Raw genomic sequence first — 21,480 nt, forward strand, 5'->3', positions numbered from 1 at the left:
TACGGGATGTGGGTGCCGCTGGCTAGGACAGCATTTATTATCCACCCCTAGTTGCCCCTGAGAAGGCGGTGGTGAGCTGCCTCCTTGAATCGCTGCAGTCCATGTGCTGTGGGTTGACCCCAGTGCTGTCAGGGAGGGAGCCCCTGGGATCTTGACCCAGTGACAATGAAGGAACGGGGATATATTTCCAAGGCGGGACGGTGGGTAACTCGGAGAGGGACTTTCACTGTCTCCATGTGTTTGCTGCCTTTATCCTTCTAGGTGGTGGAGGTCACGGGTTTGGAAGGTGCTGTCAAAGGGAGACGATGAGAAACTGCTACGTGCAAACACATGGCGAGGCTGACGCAGATAGCGTGGATGCAATCGAAGGGAAGCTAGATAATTACATGCTGATAGGATTAAAATGCAGAGTGACAGAAGGAGAATAAAAACACTGACCAGTTGGCCCAGATGTGGCAAAATTGATCAATTCTATGTATGCTGTTCCAAATTTGGGATTACCTTCAACAAATTCTGGAGTGACTGAATGGCCTCCGCGTCAGCTGGTACTGCATCTTCCTCACCCAGTTTAGTTTCATATTGCTTCACAAGAGCTTCTGCTTCCTGAGTGTTTTTAACAATCAAGTTGACAGTCTTCAATCTGTAGTTTGAAACAAAAATCATTTTCAGCATCTTCCATGAGCTATGATAACATTACATCAGTCTCAAGGTTCTTATTTTAAAAAAGCCTTTGCTTTTAAAGTTCTCATTTTACAGGTGGCACAGTGGTTAGCGCTGCTGCCTCACAGCACCAGGGACCCGGGTTCAATTCCCAGTTTGAGTCACTGTCTGTGGAGTTCGCACGTTCTCCCCGTGTCTGCGTGGGTTTCCTCCAGGGGCGCCGGTTTCCTCCCACAGTCCAAAGACATGAAGGTTAGGGGGATTGGCCATGTTAAATTGTCCTTTAGTGTCTGGGGGACTAGCTAGGGTAAACGCATGCGGTTACGGGTGGGATTGTGGTCAGTGCATACTCGATGGACTGAATGGCCTCCTTCTGCACTGTAGGGATTCTATGGTTCTCGGACCTCCCCCGAATCTGTGCCCCCACCCCATTACTCCCCAAAATAAATTGGTTCACATGCTTTGGGACAGTCAGTTTCTGTATGTGACCCTTGTGGTGAGGGGCTCAGCTGGTCGCACTCAATGCTTACAGTCAGGAGATGCTGGGCACAAGCCCCATTCCAGATATTTGCACATTAAATTCAGGACTGGAAATCAATTCCTTGCTGCCCTTGAAGGGCAGGTGAGAGTCTTGCATGTTGCTGTGGCTCTGGAGTCACATGTAGGCCAGACCGGGTAAGGATGGCAGATTTCCTTCTCTAAAGGACATAGGTGAACCGGATGGGTTTGTCTAACAATGGTTTCATGGTCATCAGTAGATTCTTAATTCCAGACACTTTTTATTGAATTCAAATTCCTGAATTTGAATTCAAACACCTGCGATAGTGGAATTTGAACCCGGGTCCCCAGGGTATTAACAGAGACTGTAACACTACATTCTGCACTCTCTCCATTCCTTCTCCTCTATGTACCCTGTGAACGATATGCTTTGTCTGTGTAGCGCGCAAGAAACAATACTTTTCACTGTATCCCAATACATGTGACAAAAATAAATCAAATCAAATTTGCACGTAGCAAGCTCTCACAAAAAGCCACAGGATAATGATTGATTTTCAGCCACGTTAACCGGGGGATAGATTTTGATCGTGAAGGATCATGTGAACGCGTGCGTTGGGATAATTTGTGCCCTCCTGCAAGTTGCAGATGAGACTCCAGAGAATCCCACTCATACATGGTGGAGCACTTCAGGGGACTGCTGCTACTTTTCTTTGTACACGTATCCTTATTTTCATCTCATCGTCCGTACTGTAAAGGAAAAGGCGGGAGAATGGAGAGTCTTTTCCCCACAGCATCAATGTAGGAAGAGGAACTCTCTGATCCCTGAGGCAGAGGTGTGCAAGGATTCAATCCTGGAGGTGGCGGCTTTCTCTGCCACTGTGCGAGCTGGTCAAAGGCCTCCCCATTTCTGCCACAGCACCTCCACCTCAAGCTGACTTACGCATCCCCTGTTTTAAGCTGTAAATGAACTTGGTGCATGGAAAGCTGCCTATGGTTTGTAGGTCGAGAGCGGCTGGTTTTTGACTGGCTTTTGTGCCACGCAGGTTATTTGGGTCTCTCGCAAACTTCTCATTCTGAATTTGCGGGTGTCTGTTTGTGCAGGTTTCATTGATTCTCAATTGGCTGTTCAGCCTTCTGGTCCTGACTTGTTTGTTTGTCTTGAACTGACGCACCTGAGCAGGTGTTACATTAGGCCATGCCCCCTTGATACTGCCCAATGTCCGGTAGACAGTGCCAAGATGCTCCATGGGCAATGCCACTTTGCCCCTTGGGCAGTGCCAGGGGGCATCAGGCTGGCATTGCCAAGCTGGCAATGCCCAGGGAGTACCCCCTTACCTTCAACCTCCTGGGGGACCTCAATGGCTCCCCCACCTTCACTCCAGCAAGGTAAGGCTACTAGATCCCCATGAGTGGGAGGGTGGAGGCTTTTAAATAAATTATACAACTCCGTGCCCATTTCTGGCGCAGGACCATGGTGCCAGTAATCTGGTCCTGAAGACTGGCTGTGCACCCTGCGGGAAGCCTGCTAAACAGCCTCTGCTTGTCTCTCCTGCCCATTGCTAAAGCCACACAGTGGTCTGGGAGAATCCCCACCCCGCACCCGTACGCTCACTGCAGAGGTTATGTTTCAGCCATAGTAAGCACCCAAACGACTGCTTTCTTATTCCCTGAGAAAGATCTGCTGATAAAGACAGATTCCTTACTTATCCAGATAAATGGAAGACAGCGAGTACACTTGATTGAGATTCTGAAGCACCACGTTCAGCTCAGTGCGTAGGGTCGGAGCTGAAGATGAAGAGGCTTGTCCAAAGAATTTGTCGCACTTGGCAGTCACTTTCTCCAGATCCGTGATAAGCTCCTCCAGCTCCCTCTTCAGTTTCTGATCAGAAAACAAAACAGATGCCAGGACACTCAGCATGGTTCAACATTCAGGTGATGGAGCAGGACACAGTCATTTCATAGAATCCCTACAGTGCAGAAGGAGGCCATTCAGCCCATCAAGTCTGCACTGACAACAATCCCAACTGGACCCTATCCCCATCACCCCACATATTTACCCCACTGATCTCTCCAATCTATGCATCCTGGGACACGATAGGACAACATAGCATGGCCAATGCACCTAAGCAGCATGACTTTCCAACTGTGGGGGGAAACCAGAGTACTTAGAGGAAACCCACACAGACACGGGGAGAATGTGCAGACTCCGCACAGACAGTGGCCGAAGCCAGGAATCAAACCCAGGTCCCAGGTGCTGAGGGGCAGCAGTGCTAACCACCCGTGCTGCCATATCATAATAACCCAATTGCTTCCCAATTGTCCTTACCCAGTCTGGGACTCCAGTTACGTACTAATGTGTTCAAGACTTAACTCCCTTCACGAGTGGGCGCGTCAGCCCCGTCCCAGTCATATCAGACCGGCTATAAAATTGGCTACAAGAGTTGACCCTGTGACCAACGCTCACGTCCCAGGATACTCCAGTGGAGGTCTAGAACACGGCTTTGAGCAGTAATTCTAATATTTATTCAAGCATTAACAGAATGCGAGGCAGGGGTGGGATTTTAAATACAGGCAACGGGGATAAGGTTTATTAAAACTGACCTCTTGCTCGGAGATTTTCTGCACACTCTCCTGCAGGTCATCACGCTCCAGCGGTGTGCGGATTTGACGTATCAGTCTCTTCTCGCAGTTCTCCACGCGAAGGCGAATGTTCCGTACCTCTGAGATGAACCGGTTGCACGCCGATTCCTCTTGCTCCTCTGGTTTAATGGGAAGGGGAGATCAAAACACTTGAAAGTACAATACCTTGGGACATTGGGAAAGGTCACCAGGCCTGCAAACCCGTCCCTTTTCTTACTAACGGTGAGACGGTGGTAATGTCGCAGGGTTAGTAACACCCTGGCTAGTGGTCTGGGGACTCGCGCTCATATCCCACCATAGCATACCACAAACTTAAAGTTTATTTTATTACTAGTCAGCTTACATTACCATTATCATTATGTAATCAGCTTACGTGAACACTGCAATGAAGTTACTGTGAAAATCCCTGAGTCATCACACTCCGGCACCTGTTCGGGTACACTGAAGGAGAATTTAGCATGGCCAATGCACTTAACCAGCACATTTTTCGAACTGTGGGAGGAGGAAACTGGAGCACCCGAAGAAAACCCACGCAGACACAGGGAGAATGTACAGACTCCGTGCAGAGTGACCCAAGCTGGGAATTGAACCCGGGTCCCCTGGCGCTGTGAGGCAGCAGTGCCAACCACTGTGCTTTCCTACTGGTGGAATTAAATTCAATCAATAAATCTGGAATATAGCGCCAGTCTAGGTAATACTGTCCATGACAACTGTCATAGATTAGCATGGAAAAGTCATTGACCCTCATAAAAACCCACCCAGTTCACAAATGCCCTTCAGGGAAGGAAATCTGCTGACTATACCCAGTCTGGCCTACATAGGAATACAGTTGCCCCTTAACTACCCCCTGAAATAGCCTAGCAGGCCATGCATGGGCAACTAATGTTGGCCCATGCCAGCAATGCCAACTCCCATTAAAGAACACAAAAAAAACCCTCATTCCCCAATCCTTTCATTCTCCAGATTTTGCTCTGCCCATTTATACCATTCACTTCAATCGCCTTTCTGAAAAGTTATTGTGATTAATTCATTTCCCTTTAAATGAAAACATTGCAATCAAGTTTCAAAACAAGTAGACCCTGAAGGTATTCAAACATTTTGCAACCGTGAAATAATGGGACAAAATAAAAGTCCATTTCCAAATCTAAATTGCTTTTGGAATGCGTTGCTAGCTAGTGTAGATGGCAATTCTGCCAATCTTTGATACAGGCAGAGATTGCATCATTTTCGAAGATAGGTGTCTTTATCGATTGATAACATCTACCTCATGTTATTCCAGAGATGAATTTGCCGTGTCTTTTTGCCTCTTTGTTGGCATTGGAATTCTCCTTCTATTATGCTCTCTCACAGAATGTTAACATGAGCACAGGAGGGTGGGGAGTAGGGAGGAGGGGTGGGGAAAAGAGCAGTTACATCATTATCACTGCCCCAGGAGTTGCCAACATCCTCAAGCGGTGAGGAGTGGGGAGAGAGAATCAGAACGGCTGCACCTCAAGGACGGGTGAGAATAGGATAGGAGGGCACGGCCTCACAGTAGAGGGACGACCCTGGGTCCGTACACAATGGAGTTTAGAAGGATGGTGGGGCGGCGTGGATCTCATTGAAACTTACAGAATACTGGAAGGCCTGGTTAGAGTGGACATGGGGAAGATGTCTCCATTAGTAGGAGCGACTAGGATCCAAGGGCACAGCCTCAGAGTAAAGGGACGATCCTTTAGAACTGAGAGGAGGAGGAATTTCTTCAACCAGAAGGTGGTGAACCTGTGGAATTCATTGCCACAGAAGGCTGTGGAGGCCAGGTCAATGAGCGTATTTAAGACAGAGATGGTTAGGTTCTTGATTGGTCAGAGGATCAAAGGTTATGGGAAAAAGGCGGGAGAACGGGGCTGAGAAATCCATCAGCCATGATTGAATGACGGAGCAGATTCAATGGGCTGAATGGCCTAATTCTGCTCCTATATCTTAGAATCATAGAAACCCTACAGTGCAGAAAGAGGCCATTTGGCCCATCGAGTCTGCATCGACCACAATCCCAGCCAGGCCCGAAACCCATATCCCTCCACATTTACCCGCTAATCCCTCTAAGTCATGTCCCTCAGGACACTAAGCTGCAATTTTAGCATGGCCAATCAACCTAAACCGCACATCTTTGGACTATGGGAGGAAACCAGAGCACCCGGATGAAACGGATGGAGACACGAGGAGAATGTGCAAACTCTACAAAGACCAGGAATCGAACCCAGGTCCCTGGAGCTGTGAAGCAGCAGTGCTAACCACTGTGCAACTGTGCCAACCATCTTATGGGCCTACCTTACTGGACTCTAATCTTGTTCAAAACGTTTCTATTAAACATATACACTTTGACATTTTGATCTAATTCCATTACCTCTTTCAGCTGATTTGAGCAGATCTTCGTAATACTGTTTGCAAAACTTGACTTCTCTCTCAAGTTGGTTGCCATCATTGGCCACAAAGACCTCAGACTCCTGACTAACTTCTAAGAAGTCCTTGAGATGCTCCTGAAGACTGCTAAGCACCTGCTGGTGTTCTCCAGGCAGCATGGTTTTTATCTATGTAAAGAAAAGACTTGGTGTGAAGACCATGAGGATTACAATGTCTCTACCCATTCCAGGCATACAAAGCCAGGCAGTCATAGTATTTACAGCACAGAACTAGGCCATTCAACACAAATGGCCCATGCCAGTCTTTATGCTCCATGAGGGACAGTGATAATGTCGCGGGCTTCATATACCAGAGACCCAAGTTAATACCCTGGGAAAGGACTTCAAATCTCACCATGGAACTGAAGTCCAATTATTACAATCTGGAATTGAAAGGCAGTCTCAGAAATGGCGAGCAGGAAATTAACATCAATTGTCGGAAAAACCCATCTGGTTTACGAATGCACTTTAGGGAAGGAAATCAGCTGCCTTTACTTGGTCTGGCCTACATGTGACTCTGGAGCCACAGCAACGTGGTTGACTCTCAACTGCCCCCAGGCAACTCGAGATGGGCAATAAATGCTGGCCAGCCAGCGTTGCCCACGTCCCAAGAAGTGAATGAAAAAACAAGTTATGAAACAACTCAAACAGCCTGATAAACAGCAGGACAAATTGGGCTCATTAATCCACTGTGCACAGAGGAGAAATACTTACTGAGGAAACATTCCAAGCGCGAATAGTTGAAATTTCATTCATTAGGTAATGCCAAGATACCACACTCTTCATGTTTATGTGTGACTGGTGCCAGAGTGCTAGAACATTCTGATACAGTTGCTCAATTCTGAGAAGAGAACACACAAGATATTTCACTTAGATTTCCCTTTTACAGTAAAGGCCACAGAACTCAAGGTTAAACATTCCGACTCAGGGAAAAGGACCATTTCCGCTGTCATCTCATAACAGCATCAAAGCGTTATTGGATCACGTCAAGACTCTCGCCAACTTTTACAGATGCACCACAGAAAGCATTCTTTCTGGTTGTATCACAGCTTGGTATGGCTTCTGCTCTGACAAAAAACTACAAAGGGTCACGAACGAAGCCCAGACCATCACACAAACCAGTTTCTCATCCATTGACTCTGTCTACTCTTCTCGCTGTCTCAGAAAAGCAGCCAGCGTAATTAAGGACCCGACACACACCGGATATTCTCTCTTCCACCTTCTTCCCTCAGGAAAAAGATACACAACTCAGATCATGTACCAACCGACTCAAGAAGAGCTTCTTCCCTGCTGCCATCGAACTTTTGAATGGACCTACCTTGCATTAAGTTGATCTTTCTCTACACCCTAGCTATGACTGTGACACAACATTCTGCACCCTCTGCTTTCCTTCTCTATGAACAGTATGCTTTGTCTGTATAACATCTAAGGAACAATACTTTTCACTGCTTACTAATACATGTGACAATAATCAAATCAAATTGTTTTGTGGAGCACAAGCGTATGAGACGTCCTGATGGTTCTGACAGACGCTCCCCACTGTAGCATCTTCCACTTCAGTGTAATGGTCAATAACTCACCATTATCAGAAGCAGCATTTGTAGATGGAACATTGCCATCAAGTACCCATGGTCTCTTCTGATGCTTCAGGTGAGCATGGAGGGTTGCTGTTCAAAGAGCAGCAAGCACTTTTGGCTGTAGGTAGCTGAATTCTCACCCTGACAGGGGTGGTTGGGATGTGCGCTTGCAGTGTTGTAACCTGCAGAGCGGCAGACCAAATGCTAGGAAGTGGGATGAGGCTAGGAGACCTGCTTCTCGGCCAGTGGAGAGACAATGCGCCGAGTGGCCTCTTTCTGTGCTGTAAACGTTCTACTCGATGACACGTTGACTATTGTCCTTCCCTCTCTGTCACTACAAACAAACTAACTAACCATTTCTGTATTATTACATACAAAGCAACGCTGTATGCAAAAGGGTTACCACATTCAAATACTTAATTACTGCAACAATGGTATGTGCAGCACTTTGAGCAGCCAAGTGTAAGATAAATGAAATTCATTTTGTTCTTTAATTAACAGAGCGTCTTGTTCCTTTAACCTTCATTATCTGAGGGACTGACACTGGCAAAAATAACCTAGTGACACTCTGAAAGTCAGTGGATATCAATGAATCAGCAATAGTCTTACTGACTGCTGGTGCAGGCTTGACGGCCCAAGTGGTCTAATCCTGTTCCTGTTTATCTTTTTAACCGGTGAGCGGGATTTCAATGGAGAGTTTTGACAGTCTTCAGTCAGGCCACAAGGTGGCCTTCTTTACTCACATGAAAACTAACATTGGGTTTTTTTTACACACTGAAAGCTTGTATTTATTCAGAACTGGTGGGACTTTCCAGATGCACTCACCCCAAGATCGGAAAATCCCACCCAAGGTCAACGGACCTTGGCATGTCGACCCCTCGTCCGCTACCATTGCTGTGGCGGCGGCCGTGGAATTCTGCCCACTTTCTTCCACCTTCTTCCATCGGGAAAAAGACACAGAAGTCTGAGGTCACGTACCAACCAACTCAAGAACAGCTTCTTCCTGCTGCCGTCAGGCTTTTGAATGGACCTACCTTATATGAAGTTTGATTTTTCTCTACACCCTAGTTATGACTATAACATTTACATTCTGCGCACTCTCCTTTCCTTCTCTATGAATGGTATGCTTTGTCTGTACAGTACTAATACACGTGACAATAATAAATCAAATCATCTTTCACTGGCTCAGACTGGCTACAAAGTATCTCACAGCTCATCAAAGTCTGATCATTGTTGCAATGGGGGAAGTGCAGCAGCCAATGCGAGCACAGAAACAGGATTAATGATCAGATCATCAGTTCTAGCGATGTTGTGGGGGGGGATTAATAATCGGCAAGAAAACAGGAGGGGGAATTCTCCCCATTTCGCTTTGAAATAGTGCAGTGGAGCTTCATGTATTCAACTGAGAAAGGTGACAAAGCTTTGTGTCTCCTCTGAATGGGCCAAAGAATAGGAGGACTGCAAGAAGGAGATCTCAGGACTTCCAAAATTAAATCTTCAGCTGGTCGGGCTGGAGAATGAACAAAAAGCAAACAATTTTTTTCCCCCATTATAAACATAATGCACAAATTTCTACTCCTTTGGTAGAAATCTAGTCCTATGAGCTAGTTCCGTCAAACTACGGGGCAGCGTAACTTGTGAAAAAGTCATCGATAAAAGCTGTACAGTGGAAGGGCTGCTGGCAGAGTGGCACAGTGGTTAGCACTGCAGCCTCACAGCGCCAGGGATCCGGGTTCAATTCCAGCCGTGGGTCACTGCTTATGTGGCGTCTGCATCTTCTCCCCATCTCTGTGCGGGTTTCCTCCGGATGCTCTCTTTTCCTCCCACAGTCCAAAGACGTGCGGGTTAGGTGGATTGGCCACGCTAAATTGCCCCTTAGTGTCAGGGAGATTAGCAGGGTAAATGGGTGGGGGTAACGGGGATAGGTTATGGGTGGGATTATTGTCGGGGCAGGCTTGATAGGCTGAATGGCCTCCTTCTGCAATGTAGGGATTCTATGACTGAGACACAACACAGGACGAGTTACATCCATTTTAATGCGGAGGCTATTGAAATAAAATCAGCAAGCTGTTTCCTCCATGGTGCACAGATCTGATGATTAACCTTTTCTGCAGAAAGGAGTGGGGGCTGTCAGTTGTGCACAGGCTGTTCATTGTCGACCTTCTCTGCTCTTGCTGACTCCACAGGCATGATTTAAGAGGCACCTCTTTGGGGTGTCTGGCTAATGTCTCACCAATGGATCAGGGATTCAGCTGCAAATGGTTCAGCCGGAAAATAGCAATCGGAATCCCAGCTACGTTCCACCCGGCTGAAATGACTGAGTGGTTCGGCCAAGGAGATGTTGGCCCTTCGAAATGGCAGCATTAACAAACACGTTGTTCAATGAACCCTATTTTGAAACCAAATATTGTTCCCTCTAGCGCTCATTTCAGTTGTTGGTGTTGGTCACTGATTCCACCTTCCCCTATATGGTTTCCAATTCCAATTCGGCACCACCTCATCGTCTCTCATCTCCCTGCTCCACTTCCCCACCTTGCTGCTGTTCTGTACAGTGACCTACCTGGCTTTTCACCTCAGTCGCTCACTTGAGTGAATTAAAAAATTCCAGCAATAAGCAGGAGGTGGGGTGGGACTACCGGGAGACTTAGAGTGAACAGCAAATTCTTTTTGAAGTCTATTGAATCCCAGTCTCACTGATGCGCGCACGTATACACACACACGCACAACACGCATGCACAAAACACACACAAGCACACACACGCACATGCACATGTGCAACACACACGCAAACAAAACAGACATATGCACGGACACATGCACGCACAGATACACACAAGTAATAGACACAAAACAGACACGCGCGCGCTCACACGTGCACAGAGGGGCGCGCGCTCACACGTGCACAGAGGGGCGCGCGCTCACACGTGCACAGAGGGGCGCGCGCTCACACGTGCACAGAGGGGCGCGCGCTCACACGTGCACAGAGGGGCGCGCGCTCACACGTGCACAGAGGGGCGCGCGCTCACACGTGCACAGAGGGGCGCGCGCTCACACGTGCACAGAGGGGCGCGCACACACAGACACCTCCTTTATTACCTGCTTGCCATCTCAATGGCTTCCTTGTTCGGTGGAGGAACTGAAAAGCAAACCGAGGGAACCATAGCTTCATTTCCTGTGGGACTGATGACCTTCCACTTGGCTCGGTGCGAGTTGTTCTCCAGCACACACTCATCTTCCTTGTAGATCGTTATCTGTTTTTTTAAAATAAAACAAATTAGTGTGGGAGTCATCATCGAGTCACGGAAAGTCTATGATTCGGCCGCTTGGCTCATCCTGTCTGCACTTGCTGCAAAATAACCCAGCCAGCGTTATCCAGTGTTTGGTCATGTAGGCTGCAGCACTGTCGGTGCACATCCTGACATGTTTTAAACGAGTTGAGGGTTTCTGCCTCTACAGCCCTTTCGATCAGTGAGTTCCAGGCCCCAGTAATCCCTCAGGATGAAAAACGTATTTCCCATTTCCCCATCTAATCCTCCTTCTGATCACTGTAAATCTCTGGCATCTGCTTACTGACCTCTCTGCTAAAGTAAATAAGTCCTTTCACTCTATCCAGCCCTCTCACAATGTTGCACATCTTTCGGAAATTCCCCAAACTCTCAAACACTACGTCCGTGGTGGCACAGCGGTTAGCACTGCTGATTCACAGCGCTAGGGACCTGGCTTCGATTCCTGGCTTGGGTCATTGTCTATGTGGGGTCTGTATGTTCTCCCCATGTCTGCGTGGGTTTCCTCTGGGTGCTCTGGTTTCCTTCCACAGTCTGAAACATGCTGGTTAGGTGCACTGGCCGTGCTACATTCTCCCTCAGTGTACCCGAACAGGCGCCGGAGTGTGGCAGCTAGGGGATTTTCACAGAAACTTAAGTTTATTTATTAGCCACCAGTAGGCTCACATTAACACTGCAGCAAAGTTACTGTGAAAATCCCCTTCACTGCAGTGTCAATGTAAGCCTATTTGTGACTAATAAACAAACTTTAAACCACATAGACAATTGGGAGAAATTATGAAGTTTGAGAAAATCAACAACTTGTGTTTATCGAGCTGCTTCCACGTGGTTTAAAAAAAACCCCACAGGTCTGCACAAGAGCATCATCAAACAGAAAACTGACACTCAACCACACATTAAGGACGGTAAGCTTGGTTCTCTGGTAATGAGGCAGACAGGCCAAGGGAGAGAATTCCAGAGTCTAGGCTCTGGGCAGCTGAAGGCACAGACGCCAATAGAGGAGCGATTAAAATCAGAGGTGCCCAGGAGGCCAGAACTGGGGAAATGCAGACAGCTGGTAGAATTGTGGGGCTGAAGATCACAGAACCAGGTCACTGAGGGATTTAAACAAAAAGATGGCAATTTGGGAAGTGTCGGAGCTGTTCTCTGTCAGGAGGGAAGCATGTAAGGACGTGATAGATGAACAGGTCTTTGTGCGCCCATAGTGTTTGGTAGCGTCAAGTAAGGTTGCTAACTTCTGGCTGTCTCATCACACGACCTCTGGCTTGCTCCCACTCTCCCGCTATTGGTTGCCTTTGCAGGCCATTTCAGTCAGTTCACTGTGTTTTCAGCCAAGGGGAAAGCAGAGAGTCTTTGTGACCTATTGGATTCTTAACCATATATAAAACAGCTTTTCATCCCATTGCCAAAATATTTACAATTAATTATCAAGATTGTACAAAAGAAAAGGGAAAAAACAAAGATGTTTAATGCTTCTCCTGGGTTATTTGATGGGATCCTGGAGATTTGGCAATCAAAAAAAAATTTTTTTTATTCATTCATGATATCTGGGTGTTTTAAGAGTTGCTGTGTGTCAGGCCACACCAAGTAAGGACACCAGATTTCCTTCCCAAAGAGACATGAATACACCGTGTGTCAAACGGTTCACAGTCATCACTAGACTTTTAATTCCAGATTTTTATTGGATTTGAAATTTGCCATTTGCCATGATGGGTTTCGAACCCAAGTCTGCAGATCATTACCCTGGGTCTCTAGATTACCAGTTCATCGACAACAGGACAAGGCCACTGCCTCCCCTACACTGCTAGCATCAGACAAAGTCAAAATCAAAAGTGGTACTGTTTCAAAGAAAGATCAAAGGGTGATAGAAACATGTGCAATAATAACTTGCACTAGCGATTGAATATATAATCAAGTGAGGAATATTCCAAAAGTTGAAGCAGAGTGGAAGAGCAGGATTTCTTTGGGTAGCCCCATGAAAGAGCCATCACAGGGATCATGGGCTGAATGGCCTCTTCCAGTGCTGTGCGACCCACCAAATAAATGCAGACGAAAAATACTTTGTCCCCACCATTATTTCAAACTGGCTCAGAAGGTTTGGACTTATTAGTCCATTACCTAGCTGCTAAATTCAGTCAGTGGAACTTAGGAGGCGTCTGCATCATCTTCCTCTTCAGAGGGGACAACAGATAGTCATGTCTTGAAAGTCCTTGTGATACAGAATAAGGGGTAAGTCACTTACTAGTCTTGAGACCCCAACAATAACAGCAAGTCCAATGTCTCCTACATTCTTGATTGGATTTATTTGTGGTTATCATGCACTTATAATCCTTCTTTTGGCTTCCCTCCCCTTATCAATCCCATTGAATCCCAATCTAGCACTCAAGACCTCCATCACATCATCCCTCAACGTCCTTCTCTGCAGAGGAAAAGAGCCCCAGCCTGTTCAGTCTTTCCTGATAGTTATAACCTCTTACAACACATTGCAACCCAGCATTGTAATCTGCGTGAAAATAGGTGGTGTAGTTGTGTAACAAATCCTGCAATTTACCACAAACAAAGAGGGTTGGCTGTCGCAAGTTATTTGATTCCAATCACACATGGTATTTACTGCAGATCATAAAAGCCGAGACTTGACAGCGCACCCAATTAGTTTTTTTGTTTGTCTAAATCAAATCGCAAATGTATGCATTATAATATAATCACCACCCAATGAAAGATCAAATGCTAAATTGCAGGTTTGAGATTTCTGCAAGATATTATCTGTCTCAATCAGCACAGGCCTAAACGAATCCTTCATCTTGGAAGTTCTTCCCAGCGACCGGGAGTTTCTCCCCAGTTTCCGTACAGGGAAAGGCTGCTAAATATTGGGACTGTCTATAAGTTCAATGTGTGGATTCCCCCACTCCACGTCCACCCCTCCCCACCCCCTGTATTGTGGTACCTTCCCACCCTCCGTCATCAGGACAACTGCAGCTGGGGCTCACCACTGGCCGTTTGGACTGTCCCACTGGCGGGAGCAGATTGGAAATCCCGCTCAGTGTAACCCATGTTTTACTCGTGGCGTAATTCTGCCAGTAAGTCCCAGAAGGCTGGGCGGCAGGCTTTAAATTGTTCTCAACATTTACGACAAATGCCTGGGAAACAACTTTGTATTCCCTCAACGTTTGTCACACACAGAAAATGAGCTGCGGAGCACCATTCTGGACACTGAATACCTGACCGAAGGCAAGTGCGGAGGAAAGAAGAAAGTTGGTGGGAAGCGCGTCGTCAAAGAGGATGCTGTTCAGGAGGTTCCAGAGATACGAGAGAGGTGGCAGAGCAGAGATGCCGAGGGAGTTAGTTAAAGCGACAGTTTTTTGCCAGACTACTTCAGATGGCATGTAAGAGTTAATCATGTCGTACAGTGGCGTTAGGAGTGGGAGCTTGGCTCCCACGAGTGGGTTTTTATGTCAATCTTGAAGCTTCAGTGTTCACAGAATTACCAGATTTGTGGAACTCAGATGTCTAGACATGGTGGGAGAATCAGCTCAATACCTTAAGCCCTGCACTAACCCAACCTACTCTTAAGTCGGTCATGTTTATAATTATATAGTATATAGCACAGAAACAGCCTTATGTAACCGTGCTCCATACAAACCCCCTCCCACCCCTCTCCATCTCAGCTTTGGCAAAGGGTCAGTTCTTTTCTTTCCTTACAGATGCTGAGATTTTCCAGCGTTTTCTCTTTTGGCTTCTCCCTCTCACCCTATCAGCACATCCTTCCATCCCCTTCTCTTCTCTTTTCATGTGTTCATCCAGCTTCCTCTCAAACATATCTACGTTGTCCACCTCAACGCATCCTTGTGAGCCCCTTAATCTCCCCACTCTGGGTTAAAAAAAGAAAGTTTCTCCTGAATTCTCCATTGGGATTTCTTGGAGGGCATCTTATACTCATGGGGCCTGGTTCTAATACGATATCTTCAATACTTGATTGCCAACCTCAATTTGTTTGTAGTCACAGATGGCTTTGATGGGGATGGAGATCCTGGTGGGGTTTTCAGGATTCCTGGGTTTGAGCTGCACGATGTTCTTCGCCCGGCTCACGAGGCCGGCCACGTTACTCATGTACTGAAGAAGCTGTTCTTTTTCGTCCTAAAACACAATAAAGGGCAGAAACGTTCTTCAGACAAGTTAGACAAGCGCGGCCAGCCTCAGAGAGGAAAATAACCCAACTGCAACGCACACCTTGCACATCTGTCTGCAAAAGAACAAAGGAAAGTACTGCACAGGAACAGGCTCTAACATTCAATCATGGCCGATAAGTTTCTGAACCCCGTTCTCCCATCTCTTCCCCATAACCTTTGATCCCCTTACCAATCAAGCACCTATCTACCTCTGTATTAAATACACTTAATGACCTGGTCTCCTCAGCCTTCTGTGGCAATGAATTCCACAGATTCACCACCCTCTGGCTGAAGCTATACCTCCTCATCTCGGTTCTAAAGGGTCGTCCCTTTATTCTGAGGCTGTGCCCTCCAGTCCTAGTCTCTCCTACCAATGGAAACATCTTCCCCATGTCCATTCTATCCAGGCCTTTCAGTATTCTGTAAGTTTGAATAGGATTTCCACCCCACCCCCTACATCCTTCGGAACTAAATTACCGGAACAAAATCCATCCAATCTGCATTTGTATGAATCCAGACTCTTTGGTTCACTATCTCCCTTGGCAGCCTTTCCACTGATTGGCCACTTGCTCACCAAAATACTGCTTCTGCAAATTGGTTTTGCAACAATCCCTATCGTATGGGGGACACGGCCTCTGGTTCTCCTGTTCTGGGTAAGGCCAATCGACTTTCCATGAATGGTATGGTCTACCCTCTTCAGAATCCTAAAAACAGCTGGGGTGACCTCCGACTTGCTTACGCTGTCACTGAGCCCTTCACCAAACATATTGCTATTGAAAATCCTGCTGGAAGCAACCCTTTCCTGTTGCAATTCCCAGTTCCGTACTTTGAAACCCGCTGGAGTTTTACCATAGAATCCTGAACCAAGTCCTCTAGTCTCACAAGGCTGCTGGACTTGTCACAGTTGTACTTCCTCTTTATCGTATCCTGCAGGTTTTTCAAGTAATCCATGGATTCTTTGGCATCATTGTAAAACTGGAGGCGGCAAAAAGAGAAGAGAGGGCAATAAGAGAGACTGCGCACGTTGTTGTACAAGGCCTCTTCAGTCAACGCTGATGGACACCAACCTCAAAATATGCTGTGTTTTCCTTCAAATGCTTTTCAACGCAATAGCAGAGCTGTAGAATCCAACTCCACTGTGTCTGCATGGCCGCTTTGAAAGCCTGAGGAAGTGAATCACAAGACACTTAGTCTTAGCTCTAAAAAGGGATTAAAACAAGCACGGTTGTTAAGCTTCACACACTACGTTGCACAACAGTGGAATAACAAGGTGGGCCGCGCTCCTGCTAGTGGGCGACGCAGCGGGGGGGGGGTAGGTTCACTGCTCTTACCTCGATGGTGGAGCGGGCAGGGTGACGGCTTAGGAGGAGTTGATCTGCCATCTCCTGGACCGATCTCATGACGATGTCTTTATCTTCAAGCTGTTGCATCAACTCCTGTCACACGCAAACGAGGGCAAGAGAAAAAAGACTGAGAATGCGGCAACCGAGGCCCACAGTGAAAAGAAAGTACATTCCAAATCAGCAGACACTGGGCCCACAGTTAACCAATTCTAGCTCCACTTAATGCAAAGCATCAGCTCAGTGCATGGTGCTCCAACATCGGAGTCAGAGGGTTATGGGCTGAAGACCCACTCAGAGGAGTGCTGCACTGTCAGAGTGATGCACTCTGGAAAAAAAAAACCATTAAACTGATGGCCGTCTACCCTCTTAAGTGGGCACGAAAAGATGCCTTGGCACAATTCTTAAAGGACCTCTCCCTGGTGTCCCGGCCAATATTCATCCCTCAACCAGTGTCACTTGAAAAAGGAAAGGGTGATCTTGTCAGTATTCACATGATCTGGGCTGGCACATTGGCGCAGTGGTTAGCACTGCTGCCTCACAGCGCCAAGGACCCGGGTTCGAATCTGGCCTCGGGTCACTGCGTTTGCATGGGTTTCCTCCGGTTTCCCCTCTCAGTCTGAAAGATGCGCTGGTTCGGGTGAATTGGCCATGCTAAATTTTCCCGCAGTGTACCCAAACAGGCACTGCAGTGTGGCAACTAGGGGATTTTCACTGTAGCTTCAGTGCGGTGTTAGTGTAAGCCTACTTGTGACATTAATAAAATAAGCTTTAAGGGCTGAATTTCCACCCACTGCGGGAATCAAAGGGGAATGTGAAAAGATCCGTTGACCTCGGGTGGGATTTTCCGGTTTCAGGGTGAGCGTGGCTGGAAAACCCCGCCCTGAAACATGTGCTGTTTCTGGGATCTTGCTCTGCAGACACCGGCAGCTGTATTCGCTACACGGCAACGGTGGCCACGCTGCAAAGGAGCTTGATTGGCAAGTGAAGCACCTTGAGACTTCCTCAGGGAATGGAAGGCAAACACTTCCCTTTCTTTGGGCACTGGATTGGGGAAATTCTTAAGTACTTCTCTTCGGATGAACGACCGCGACTTTCACCACCACAGCTGTGACGTACGGCGTGATATTCTTTCTTCCGCAACATGCTGGAGTTCCTGTCACTCCAGTCATAAGCCACCTCCTCCTCCTCCTTCTCGTTCAGCCAGATCAGCTCATTAGTGGCTCGCGTCACAAAGTTCTGCAGGTCGTCAAGGTGAGAGGCCCGATCCCTGGAAGTGGCCTTCAGGTTTAATCGAGGAAGGGGAGGGGGAAAAGAAAGAAATTTTTTTGAAAAGAAAACGCAAAATACACCATTAAACACACTTGCTCCAGGCACAAACACAAACGCCTGTCCAGGCTTGAAGATAGAAGCACTCACCATCAGCTTGATGTACTGGCTCTCCAGCAGGCTCAGCTTCTCCGAGTAACTCTCCTGCAAGGGTGGGCTCATCTGTCCCTGTTTAAAGAACAAAAACGCTTCACATCACAAGGGGAAGGTGCTAACTCAAAATGAAGAATCTGCAGGGCAATATAGACCAGGTAAGCAAACAGGCAGAAACTTGGCAGATAATGCAGAAGGATGTGAAGTTAAGCACTTTGGTAGGAAGAAGGTTGGGCAGGGGGGTGGGCACACTGGTTAACACTGCTGCCCCAGGGCATTAGGGGACCCAGGTTCAAGCCTCAGGTCACTGTCTGTGTGGAGTCTGCACATCCTCACCGCGTCTGCGTGGGTTTCCTCCCACAGTCTGAAGGTTGATGGGCTCTGCTAAATTGATCCGAGTATCAAGGGGGTTCGTAGGGTAAACATGTGGGGTTACGGTAATAGGACCTGGGTGGGATTGTGATCGATGCAGACTCGATGGGCTGAATGGCCTCCATCTGCGTTTTTGGGATTCTACGAATAAAAGGAGCTGAATATTATTTAAATGGAGAAAGACCGCAGGAAGCTGCAGCACAGAGGGATTTGTGTGTATACATCACAAAAAGCTAGCTTGAAACTTCAGCAGCTAATAGGGAAGGCAAATGTAATGTTGGCCTTTATTTCAAAGGGAACAGAGTATAAAACTAGGCAAGTCTTTCCGAAGCCATAAAAGGCACTAGCTAGACCTCGTCTGAAATACTGTCAACTGTTCTGGTCCCCTTATCCAATGAAGGATATACTGGCATTGGAGGCAGTCCGGAGAAGGTTCACTGGGTTGATTCTGGGTATGGAAGGACTTTCTTTCATAGAGAGACTGAGTAGGTTGGGCATGAGCTCATTGGAGCTCGAAGGATAAGAAGTGACATTTTGAGACATACAGGTCGTTTCCCCTTATGGGAGAGTCTGGAACCAGAGGGCACAATCTCAGAACAAGGAGTCATCCATATAAGGCAGAGATGAGGGGGAATTTCTTCTCTCAGAGGGGAGGGAATCTGTGACATTCTTTACTACTGTGGAGGCTGGGTCATTAACACGTCCGAGGTTGAGATAGACAGATCTTTAATCAGTAAGGGAATCAAGGGTTCTGGGGTGGGAAACTGGAGTTGAGGTTTATCACATTAGATCAGTTATGATCTGGTTGAACGGGGGAGCAGATTCGATGGGCCGAACGGCCTACTTTCACTTCTACGTCCTACGGTCTTAGGAGGATCTGATTCAGCAACTGAAGAATACATTGGACTGAGAAGAACGAGTCCTCAGCAAAGGGTCCAGCTTCATCCCTCTCCTGAATTTTCAGGCTCGCTGCACAGAAAGGTGGAAAAATAATTGAAAAAGGAGAACAGAATGCTGGCCTTTATCGCAAGAGGGAGGAAAGAGAAACTGTGCAGCTGTGTCTCTGGTTACACCTCATCAGAGCTGTTCAGTTCCAGACACTGCGACACAGAAAGGAGATACTGGCATTGAACTGGGTGGGAAGCAGCTTTGCCAGGATGCTCCCAGGGAAATGAAGGTTTAATTAACGAGGACGCATTGCGCAGACAAGGTTCATACTCCCTTGGGTACAAAGGCTGATCTAACTGAGGTGTTTAAGGTGCTGAAAGTATTGGTAAGTCAGGTAGAAAGAAATTTACCTCCTCTGCCAAAGAGTCCAAAACAAGTAAACGGCACGGTGGCCCAGTGGTTAGCACTGCTGCCTCACGGCACCAGGGAATCAGGCTCAATTCCTGGCCTTGGGTCACTGTCAATGTGGAGTTTGCATGTTCTCCCCGTGTCTACGTGGGTTTCCTCCAGGTGCTCTGGTTTCTTCCCACAGTCCAAAGAGGTGTGGGTTTGGTGGATTGGCCATGCTCAATTGCCCCTTAGTGTCAGGGGGACTCGCTAGGGTAAATGCATGGGGTTATAGGGATACGGCCTGGTGGGACTGTGATCGGTGTAGGCTCGATGGGCCAAACGATCTCATTCTGCACAGCAGGGGTTTGATCATCTTAAATTAGATTTGCCAGATTGCTGTCAAATTTCAAATCTGAGCTTGACAGCCTTTTAGTTCGGCAAGCATTTTAAATGTTCTGGAGCCAATGCAGTAAGGGGAGTTGAGATACAGGTCAGCAATGGCCTGCACAGGTTTGAACAAGTTTGAAAGGCTCAATGGTTTACTTCTGTTCCAATAGCTGAGGTTGCAGTTGTGTTCACTGAGCCTTTGGCGTCTCCTTATTTGGCCTCTTGGACGGCAGTGGAGAAAGGAGGAGTTAACCAACCAGCTCAGCTGGAAGTGGAAAGCCAGGTAGGATTGGACAGAATGCACTGGGCAGCAACTGGCCATTCGGCCCAACTGGGTTTCTGACCCACACGAGCCTCTCCCATTCTAATTCATCCAGCCCAGTTAGCAACCCTTCCAATTCTTGCTCCCGCACACGTTTATCCAGCTTCCGCTGAAACGAGACTGTGTTGGTCTCCACAACCATCAGATGGCATGAACTCTACGCTCTAACCACTCGCTAGGTGAAGATGTTCTTCCTGACTATATTACATTGATGGTCCGCCCTATAAAGTCCTTTTGTAATCCTCATGACCTTTGTCACGTCATAGAATTACAGAATCCCCCAAGTGCAGAAGGAGGCCATTCGGCCCATCGAGTCTGCACCAACATTCCGACAAAGTAACTTACCCAAGCCCCATCTCTGTAACCTCATACTTATCCCGCTAATCTCCCTAACCAATGCATTTTGGGATACTAAGGGACATAGAAACTAGAAGCAGGGTTAGGTCTTTTGATCCTTTGAGCCTGCTCCGCTATTCATTTTGATCATGGCTGATCATCAAACTCAATATCCTGATTCCCCCCTTCTTCCCATATCCCTTGATCCGTTTGGCCCCCAAGAGTGACATCTAATTTCTTCTATAAATAAGGTAACGGACAATTCAGCACCGTCAATCCACCTAACCTGCACGTCTCTCAGACTGTGGGAGGAAACCCACACAGACAAGGGGTGAAAGTGCAGACTCCGCACAGACAGTGACCAAGGCTGGAATGTATGAGCGCACGAAAACAATAAATAACACATTCAAATGTTTGACAGAATCTGTCGAAACAGCAACATTTCTGGGGCTGTGGGGGACTGGTACAAGTTTAAAGTTTATTTCTTAGTATCACACGTAGGCTTGCATTAACGCTGCAATGAAGTTACTGTGAAATTCCCCAAGTCGCCACGCTCTGGCGTCTGTTCAGGTACACAGAGGGAATTTAGCATGGCTAACGCACCTAACCGTCTTTCGGGCTGTGGGAGGAAGCTGATACAGATACAGGGAAAATGTACAGACTCCGCACAGACAGTGACCCAAACTGGGAATCGAACCCGGGTCCCTGGCGCCGTGAAGCAGCAGTGCTAACGGCTGTGCCGCTAGTAGGGTAAATG

At 47.4% G+C, this 21,480-nt stretch overlaps 1 protein-coding gene across 4 annotated transcripts in view; it reads right to left on the reverse strand.

Annotated features, from left to right (window-relative positions):
- The window catches only part of dst (dystonin), a 614,201-nt gene that overhangs the window by 307,011 nt on the left and 285,710 nt on the right, over positions 1-21,480 (reverse strand). For all 4 annotated transcript variants that reach the window (XM_080191940.1, XM_080191941.1, XM_080191942.1 and 1 more), the window contains 12 exons: positions 18,026-18,103; positions 17,726-17,887; positions 16,598-16,702; positions 16,334-16,429; positions 16,116-16,241; positions 15,082-15,234; positions 10,913-11,067; positions 6,954-7,080; positions 6,185-6,368; positions 3,760-3,917; positions 2,862-3,037; positions 502-640 (listed from right to left, as the gene is read on the reverse strand). In XM_080191940.1, the coding sequence (XP_080048066.1) occupies positions 502-640; positions 2,862-3,037; positions 3,760-3,917; positions 6,185-6,368; positions 6,954-7,080; positions 10,913-11,067; positions 15,082-15,234; positions 16,116-16,241; positions 16,334-16,429; positions 16,598-16,702; positions 17,726-17,887; positions 18,026-18,103 (1,659 nt within the window). The remainder of the gene's footprint in view (positions 1-501; positions 641-2,861; positions 3,038-3,759; positions 3,918-6,184; positions 6,369-6,953; positions 7,081-10,912; positions 11,068-15,081; positions 15,235-16,115; positions 16,242-16,333; positions 16,430-16,597; positions 16,703-17,725; positions 17,888-18,025; positions 18,104-21,480) is intronic.

This window comes from Carcharhinus amblyrhynchos, chromosome 7, assembly GCF_965287045.1.
Source record: "Carcharhinus amblyrhynchos chromosome 7, sCarAmb.v2.hapA, whole genome shotgun sequence".
In the NCBI taxonomy this organism is placed as follows: domain Eukaryota; kingdom Metazoa; phylum Chordata; class Chondrichthyes; order Carcharhiniformes; family Carcharhinidae; genus Carcharhinus; species Carcharhinus amblyrhynchos.